At 33.8% G+C, this 10,066-nt stretch overlaps 1 protein-coding gene across 1 annotated transcript; it reads left to right on the top strand.

Annotated features, from left to right (window-relative positions):
* On the top strand, positions 1–8,326 carry LOC118738532 (prolyl 4-hydroxylase subunit alpha-1; the record flags this gene model as incomplete). Its single annotated transcript, XM_036469469.1, is given in 5 exon segments — positions 1–33; positions 2,270–2,415; positions 7,422–7,904; positions 7,972–8,137; positions 8,255–8,326. Coding segments are annotated over 5 exon segments (860 nt in total), but the record flags the coding sequence as incomplete, so codon positions are not given.
* Between the last annotated feature and the right edge of the window lie 1,740 nt (positions 8,327–10,066).

Here is a 10,066-nt window from a genome sequence, read left to right as displayed (position 1 = left end):
TGGAAGCGCTGGTGACAACCGAATTTCGTATGGGTGAGTACGTCTAAGAGTTCTTATATGCCAAGCTACCAGTGCTGCCAACTATTTTGGAGTAAGAAATCCAGATTTTTATAAAAAGCTAGAAAAAAGCTAAATTCCACAAAACAAAAGCTGAAAACTAAATAGGTTTATATTAATACTAGCAATCCCGGCGAACTTCGTGCCACCCAAAATTAATTTTTTATTGAAACATTTGGTGCAACATTTTCACCAACAATTCACGTTTGGTTTTGTGGTCGTCAGAAGGGATATCCTCCAATATACATAGACTTATTTCAGACGAAATATCTTAAATATCTTACAATTGTATTTGTATGTATTTGTCAAGAATTGTCTTTAATCTGTTTAGACACCGTAAAGCCAGGTTCACAATGGTTCTGGTGGCAGATTCAACTACGGTATTTTGACTTTGATCCCCGATGTCTCCTAATGACTCCACTTGACGATTTTTAGAAATAATTCGACTCCAGCGCCATCTTGGAGCTTTGCGGTGCCTAAAAACACCTTTCGAACTTTAAAATATTCATTCAATTCTCTTCTATGTATATATTTAATACGTGTACCGAATTTCAAGCAAATCGGATCATAAATTTATTTTTTTCGAATAGATCGGTCCCTGGCCCATCTATCAGAAAAAAGTATCCTGTATGTTAATCCAGGCATTAGGCTACCTACTTGCCAAATTTTAAACAAATCGGACCATAAATACGGTTTTTGCGAATATAACGGTCCCTGGTCCACCTTCCCGGAAAAATACTTTTTTTTACAAAACTAATTCTATTATACTGAATAATTGTTTTTGTTCTATGATCATCACTGCAATTAAAATGTTTAAGAACATATTCTACCTTCTCATGCAATGCACGTTAAACATTTCCCACTGGTAATTTTAAATACATATGTATGCACTATATTTATAAGGGAAAAGCTAAAAGTCCGTAAAAATAAATCTCAAAAAGTAGGTTTTCCCGCTTTTCGCAAATTCTCATTTCTTGCCGCCAAATTGACTTCGAAAAATCCAGATTTGACGGGAAAAGAGCTAAATTGGCAACCCTGCATGATACGCACATACATATGTACATACATGTATACAGCTCGCGCAAATTTTTATAAATACAAATTTAAGTAATGGCATTAATGATTGATATGTATAAACCAGAAAGCAGTCACTTATAAATATTTATATACGATATATACATAGGTACATATGCACACTAGGGTGCCCATCGAATTTTTTTTTTAGAAATTTCAGGACAGGGTGTATTTATTTATTTGTTTATTTAATCTATTAAACTTATAATAAAATTATAAATCTATCGGCTAACCCTACCCCCTTATTTCCTTCCTTGTTATGACAAACATTATTGGCTATTTTTGTAGATTTTTCAAAAATCATTTAGAGGCCGCGAGTTGTCATTTTAGGTCAGAAAGTGCGGTTTTGTGGATTTATCAGTTTTTTGATTACTAGTTTTCATTCAGTTTTAAGGATCGAACATGTCGTGAGAAGAAGATGTATAGGCCCTCAACGTGATATATAATAATATATTGTCACACTTGGATTGTTGGGCGTTTTCATCGGGTAAAAAAAACACATTTTCTTTTTAATTTTTTAGTTTTTGACCATCGCTATTTTCCACAATTTCAAAAAATGTAGTACTATCTAAAATTAAGTCTATTTTCAAATAAACTTATTTTATCAATAAATGGATAAAAATTGTCGGAGTTTCTTAAATATGGCCTTGAATTTATATTGTAAATGTACCGGACTGATAGTTTTTTTGAGCATTGTGGCTAAGGAATTAATCAATACTTATTTAAAATTGATATATACAATCGCTCTTTAGCAAAAAAGTGCCTTTTCAAGAAATTTTAGGAAAATGGGGGTGGCACCGCCCACTTATATGATATATGCGTATCTCAAAAACTACTTGTCCGATTTCAACCAAATTTTGGTATACACATGGTGCCTAGCCTCCTTAAGCACCATCTTGAATATTTTTGAAATCCTATATCAAAACAAAATTTTACAAAAACTGGACTTAGGAAGCTTTCACTGCAAGCTAGCGGTATGTGGAACTTGTTATATTTTATTTAGGTCAGAAGCAAAAAATTTTGAGGGTACAAGTTTCGAAATTCGCAGGAGAAAATTTCTGTGACACTCTAATGTACATACATATACATACAAATTTGTTCAATTGTAATATACATAAATGAATTATAATTCTTTTAGGTAACATTGATGGCGCGTTTGAAATTATAAATAAATTGCTGCGACAGCATCCTAGAAGCGAATTTTTCCGCAAAGTCAGAGCGCAAATGGAAAATGAATTGGAGAAATCTTCTGCGAACTCCAAGGACAAAGAACAAAAGAAAAAGGTGAGGAGCTTGCAAACATCTTTTGGAATTTCATGCACATAGTTGACACTTGATAACTGTATTTAATTTATTGATTTGCAAAAAAAAAATTACCATTGCTTCACTCTTATTTTATTTACGAGGACAATCCTGTTCAATTGGTTTCATTAATATTAAAAGTATGGGGAAATTATGATTTACCCAAACACTCACTTTAATTATGGACATTTGCATGGAAAAGTTATCCTTGACTGGATATCAGATGTTTAGCGAAGACAATTTTTATACGATAATATCATAGAGACGGTTGAGATTTTGACATTCTAAAATGTGTTTCGCATAACACAATTGTGATGATAAAAAAACTTAATCCGAAATTGAAGATAAGCGTCCAACAAAAACTTTCATAGTACATACATATTTTCTTTTTAATATTTAATTTTTTATGCATATTTATACAATTTCAGTAATAAGGAAAACTACACTACCAGAGTAGCCTAACTGACATTAAACAAAAAATTATGTATAGATTAAAATGCAGTTTTAGAAAACAGAAACGGTAAAGGCCCGATGTACGCCCTTTTTAAACGGATTCATCGTTTTAGTTCAGAACTTTTCCATGTGGTTGTTGTTGCGTTTCTCTCACAGAGTTTACTTTTACTATAATACAGTAAAATATCCTTCCTTCCCGTATATCTCAAAACAATTTGCCTGTAGATAGACTCCTGTGGCTTTCATGGCCTCATATATTCTTAGCTCTATTTCCAACTGAATCTTAGTTCTCTTCATCTCAGGAGGTTTTCCTCTTACTCTACTACCACAAGAGGTAACCGTGTTGAAAACTTTCTGGCATAAAGCATTTAGGTCCATTTTTACGACATGACCGAGCCAAAGTAGTCAGTGCATTTTAATTCGCTGGATTATGTCAACGTCGTTTCAAAGTTCATACGGCTCATAGACCCATCGTCTGTAGCATTCGCTGACGCCAACGGGCATTGGCCTGTAGATCTTCCGCACAGTCTTTTCCTCAAACTCCAGGGATCGCTGCATCGTATTTGCCATTGTCCATACTTCTGCGTCATATACCAGCACGCTCACGATGAGTGCCTTATAGATTTTGGTTTCTTCACGACGAGATAAGACTTTCTGCAGAGTACTCTGCAGCGTACTCAGTCCAAATGAATGTTAATTTTGGTTCTCAAATAAACGAAGTCTTTACTTTTTTTTTTTTTTTTATTGAATACATATATATTTGCAATCTATTCATAGAACAATAAGCAAATTATTTAACAATGGGAATTTGACTTGTATTATTGACCTCCAGTGAGGTCAATAATAATATAATGACAAATGTACAACATACATATACATATGATAACTTATACATATTTACATGTAGAGAAAGAAAGAATTAATTTATTAATAGTTGGATTATTACTTGGTATTACTTTTTTTTTTTTATTATTAGTTAGTTTCTAAACGGTAGGTCTAGAACATGATGTCTTTTAAGCCTTATGATTTCGTTGGTTTCATCTAATAACGTAATAGCCAGCAGGTTGTCATGATAACTGATTCTGCGTAGGTATGCTGCACTGAATCTATTAATTTCATTTTTTATAAAAGGAATATTTTGATCTGAATGGATGGCTTTATTTGTGATGAACCAGGGGGCATTTGTGATTAATCTTAAAGTCTTGGACTGATATCTTTGTAATATTTCTATATTTGAATTTGATGCTGTGGCCCAAAGCTGTATGCCATAAGTCCATACTGGTTTTAATATAGCTTTATATAATAAGAGTTTAGTCTCGAGATATAGAGATGACTTAGGTCCAAGTAACCAATATAGTTTCTTAGTTTTAGTTTTTAGCTGCATTCTTTTGGCTTGAATATGACATTTCCATGTTAGTCGCTTGTCTAAATGCAAGCCTAAGTATTTGACGCTGTCACGTTTTGGAATGGGATTGCCATAAATACGACAAGGGGGGCAGTCATTTCGCCTTAATGTGAATAACACATGCACAGATTTATTTGGGTTGACCTTCATTTTCCAACGATCTAACCAGGACTGAATCTCATTTAGTTCCTTCTGTACTAGGTTGGAATAAAGTCTTTACTTTTACGAAGTTTTACCGTAATCAGTTAGTTCACACAATACGCTTGATTAGGCCTTTTAGCCGATATTTTAGGGGCGATTAAGCAGAAAAAACGTAGACTCTCCGTCAGAGTCAGAATGCGGAAAATCTACTCCATCGTAATCGACTAGACCATTTAATAGGGCTGAAAAGTATTCCCTCCATAATTAAATACGTTGTGGAAATCGGTAACTAGGTCGCTATAGTTGTTCTTACAGGAGTTCGCCCTGGTATTGAATCTTTCCGTAAGTCGCCAAACTTTCTGTTTACATTTTCGGACGTTTATCCGGACGACCAGCTTTTCAATACGCTTCCCTCTTCCGGTCCCTTTATCGATCGTACTTAGCTCGTGGTGCGCACGCTCACACTATGGCCCTGTAGCTGGCATCTTTTCTCTCTGCAGCTTCATAGCATTCCTCATTCTGCCATTTGTTTCTTCGGGCTCCAACGTTCGACTATTTATGAAGTTTAGCATTTTGTAGGTCATGTTCCAAATTCGGGATGGAGACAATAATCGTTCTCTATGTCAGTATAAATTTAATGCATATATCGGTAGCTGATATACGGCCTTCTACCACCTAATACTAAAATAGGGCGCTTTTTAACCGTTTTCTGAGATAGGGCGTTTTCGAAGCAGCTACCGAAATATGGCGATTTTCCACTCAGCCCTTGGTTGGCTCGAGGGTTTCCTCCGCCAGCCCACAGAACCTGCAGTCCACCTCATCAGAAAGGTCTATTTAGCCTGGGCCTGCAGTATCCCATTTTGAACCCTCCCGACTAAGGTGAAGCTGCCTTTTAGAAACTCCACTATAGAGAGAAAGAAATATAACCTTGCAGACCTTAATAAAGGTTAGTTTCTGACACCCGAATGACTACCTCACGATACTCTTTCATGTTCTACAGATTATTTAAAAATTTAGAATATTCAATGCGACATACTTCAAGTAAGGAATGAAAAAGCGTTACACAGTATAAGTTTTATTTTGTCTTTAGCGTTTCATATATGTACATATGTATATGTTTTGTGCACACGTAAAAATATAGGGATTCATGCATTTATGCACATTCATGTCAGTGACAATCTAAAAATACGCTTATGTCAAGCTAACAGCTGTAGGTTTACCCATGCTCCTTTCGTATATAAATGCGACGACGCGAAAGCAGCAAAGAGGCTATTTATCATCACAATGATTTTGTATAAACTTTATAGAGATCCGTTCACATACCCATTTGCATGATTTCACATACATATGTATGTATATTAGGGTGTTCCAAATATGCATGCGAATAATTAAAGTCAGAATTTTCATGCTCTCATCCCTTAGGATGGATATACATAAAGAATATAAGTAGCGTTCAAAATAAAAGTAACATTTACATTTTCTTCCAAAAGTAAGTTTTGTTCATGCGTTATATGGAAGAAAATGCGCAACATCCTCCACAAAATAAAAATTCTACAAAATCAACGACTTTCAAAATAGCGACTTTCAACTTGCACTTTATTAGACTAAAATTGAATGCGCTATAAATCTACATACCCGAAATTTTTCTAAAGATTCTGATAAAAAATTTTGAAATTTTGATGACAACTTTTTCAAGTTTAATTAATTTTTTTTGAAATTTGCGTAAGCTTTGAAACTTTTATTTATGCAGTATCTGATATAGATCGACCCATATTTTAAAGGAAAATCATTAACCATACATAAAAAAAGAAAAGTTTGCCAGCAGCATAATTTTGAATTTTGATGCTATTATTTTGAACGCCACTATATACCCCAAAATTTTTGTATTAATCAAAATATATTTAGAGGTCGCTCAAAGCGCTCAAAGTTTTCCATGTATTTTATATGGAAAAATCCAACTTCTCATAGAATTTTTGAAAATCAATATTTTGCGATCGGAAAACTCTGTGTATCTTCAAGATAACCTCAATAATAATAGTTAATTGTTTCTTTAACCATTTTTTCACAGTAACTATTTTTTATAAGTACACCAAAACCCCTATAAATGCAATGGACGTACCAATACCTAAGGGATGAGAGCATTAAAATTCCGACTTTACTTATTTTTATAATACCCTAGTACATAATTCATACTACATATATGTATGGATTAACAAATAAGCTGAGTTCCATCGAAATGTGTTAGTTGTGTTTCAAATTTCACATTTCTATGCATTTTTCCATTTTTGCATATACATATCTACGACCTGTCTGAATATATACACTGCCGGAAAAAAGTATTGGCACAGAGAATTTTTCGCAATATAAATAAAAATTTTTTTTTTTAATTATTCTCCCCTAATTTTTTTATAAAAATATAGATCATACTACAACAAAAAACATAAAAATATAATTTCTAAACTTTGGGCAAAACATAGGAACATTCAATAAATATTCATGCAAATTTTCAAATTTTGAATCAGATTTCTTAGAAATTTGTTGAGTACCTATACAGGCTAGAAGTTGCTTGGACTTACCCTTGATTTTTGGCAATTTTTGAAAGCATTTTCTCTGATACCAAAAATAATTTGTATGGGAAAAATGCGAAAGACCTTCAACAAAAAAAAAATTCAAAAATCAACGCGATTTTTTAGCAACGTCAAAGTTGCATAAAATTGAATGTCTTACAAAACTGTATACTCAAAAAATTTTCTGATTAAAAATTAGAAAATGTGCATACAAATTTGTTGCATTTTCTTGAGTTCTGCACAGAGTGTAAAAAATTAAATAATTTTTGTTGTAGCATGGACAATAATAAAAAAATTAGCTTAAAAAATAAAAATATATATAGTGAAAAATTCTATGTGCCTACACTTAGTGCCGTGAGTGCACATATACATATATGTATGTATGTACATTAAATTGCTCAAGTTTGCCTTTTACATTATAGCGAAGTGACAAATCCGTTGAAGAATCGATGATTGAGGAGGTTTGTCGAGAGACAGCAAATATTGCCCTCGCCAACAACAATGTAAGCCACCATATTTTCAACAGTCGCACGCAACACTGCCGGCTCGTTGACGGTAATCTCCCTGAGCTGCTGCTGCAACCATTCCAAGTGGAGTTCTTAAGTCTGGATCCGTACATTGTTGTGCATCATAATGTGCTGGATACGCAGGAAATCGACGAGTTGCAAGAATTAATAGAAGAAGAGTACTCTGACGATGGTGAGGTTTTGTCAGAGTCGCTGGAATTCACAAAATTAGCACAGCGGAAGCTGAGATCGTTAGCGAAACGTTTGCAATTGGCTACTGGGCATGCAAGCGCCGATTTTGCAGAGTGGTTAGTGGAACATTTCACATTTGAAGATGTGGTGCATGCAGAACCATTGGTGCCTGCATCAACGCAAACTATGGCGAATGTGCTGTTCAATGTAAGTGCACCGGTTGGGAGTGTTAAACGAGGCTAAATCAATTTTATTCTCCATTTGCTATTTGTAGCTGCAAACACCCAAGCTGGGTGGCGCTATTGTCTTTCCGCAATTGGAAATGGGTATATCGCTGCCAGCGAATGCGCTGCTGTATTGGACGCAACTGGACGAGTACTATGAATACGATTATCGAAGCAAACAACATGTCTGTCCGGTGATAGCTGGCACACAACTCAGTAAGTGCTTTTAGAACTTTCCTATAATTTTGATATTCATTGGTTTGTATATGTATTTATGCACGCGTATGTATGTACATATATGTTAATGCTTTCTTTTTTTGTATTTTGTTGCAGCGGTCTATACCAGTATTACAGCACGAAGCTAATGGAAAGGAGATCAGTTGATATAAATCTATTTAATTAAGGAATTTCTATAAATAAAAAAATCCATTAAAATTCAATTTTTGAAAAACGGGGCTCACTTTACTACACTTCCTGTAAAAGCATGCGGAGAATTAAGTAGCAATAGATATGTATGCATGTACATTAGGGTGGTCCAAAAATGCATGTGAGCCGGAGGGGGGAAAGTAAGGTCGGAATTTTTATGCTTCATGCCCTAGGATTTTTCTATATCAAATAATGCTTAGAGGTCGCTCAAAGCGCTCAAAATTTTCCATGTATTTTATATGGGACAAAAACAACTTTTCGTAGAAATGGTTTCGTAACTCTGTGGTAGGAAAACTCTATTTCTCTTCAGGAGACTCCCAGTAATAATATCCAACTGTTTAACCATTTTTTCATAGTATCTATAATTTTTAGATCCGCCAAAAACCACCAAAAACCACGAAAAATGCAATGGGGGGACCAATAAAAAATCGTTAGTAATTAAAACAAGAAAGCACGCCGGAGCCACACTGGAGAAGTGAAACTTACGTTACATACATATCTATTTTGTCACATAACCTATACATACATACATACATACATCTGCTTTTGCTTAAGGTTATATTTTTTGTATTTTTTTTCTATCTAGATCCCTACCTCTACCCCTGTGCGTTCTAATTACATTTATGTTATTCTGTTTTCCTTTATCTTCATTTTTGTCTTTATACTCTATCGATAACAAAAACTATAGTAGCCTCCAATGAAATATCGATAACAAAACCGATAAAAATATCGATAACAAAATCAATGAAAAAATCAATAAAAATTTCGATGATAATATTGGTAGTCAAATCTATTAAAAACTCGATATAAATATCTATAACAAAATCGATAAAAATATCGTTAACAAAACCGATAAAAATGTCCATAACAAAATCGATATCAAAATCGATAAATATCGATAACAAAGTCGATAAAAATCGATAACAAAATCGATAAATATAGATTAATATAGATAATAAAATCGATAACAAAATCGATAAAAAATGTCTAACAAAATAGTAAAAATTATCGAGTACAAATTCGATAACAAATCGATAAAGATATCGATAACAAAATCGATAAAAATATCGACAACAAAACCGATAAAAATATCGATTATTTTATCGATAAGTCCCGATATTCCCCTTCGTCTTTGCCCTTATACAGTGAAAGCTCCCATAAGCGGACACCGATGGTCACCTACTTTTTGTCCGCCTATGAGAAATGTCCGCTTACGGGAATTTCTTAAAAAAAAAATTAAAATTCAAATATAACAAGTAAGAAAATCTAAGTCCAGGTGGAACCGAACATTAAATACCCGGCGCATGTATTAAATATATGTTTTTTCACTTTTTCGAAACCTTCCGCTAGATGGTAAGCCGGGGTGTATCAATTTTGAGTAAATTAGCGTCCTTAAATTTCGAAATATTGCAGTTTCAAGCATTTCTGAAATATACCGTTATATGAAAAGCTGCCGTAATTTTAGTCCGATTTCAATAATTTTCAACGTTTCGCTTTTATGTAGCAAGCACAATAAAAATACCGAGTTTGGTACAAATTGGTAGAACGGTTACCGATATACATATATGTGATCATAAGTGGGCGGCGCCACGCCCATTTTCCAAAATTTTACCATAAACGAAATTCCTGGTAAATAATTGTTGCAAGCATCAATTTTGAATAAATTTGCTTTAATATTTACTGATTTATCGAAGATTTTGTATTTCTCGAAATTACCGT

Source organism: Rhagoletis pomonella, unplaced genomic scaffold (genome assembly GCF_013731165.1).
Source record: "Rhagoletis pomonella isolate Grant_MI unplaced genomic scaffold, Rhpom_1.0 Rhpom_scaffold_00004, whole genome shotgun sequence".
In the NCBI taxonomy this organism is placed as follows: Eukaryota; Metazoa; Arthropoda; class Insecta; order Diptera; family Tephritidae; genus Rhagoletis; species Rhagoletis pomonella.
The sequence above is the reverse complement of the archived record's forward strand: the minus strand, read 5'-3'. Positions and strand labels throughout refer to the sequence as shown.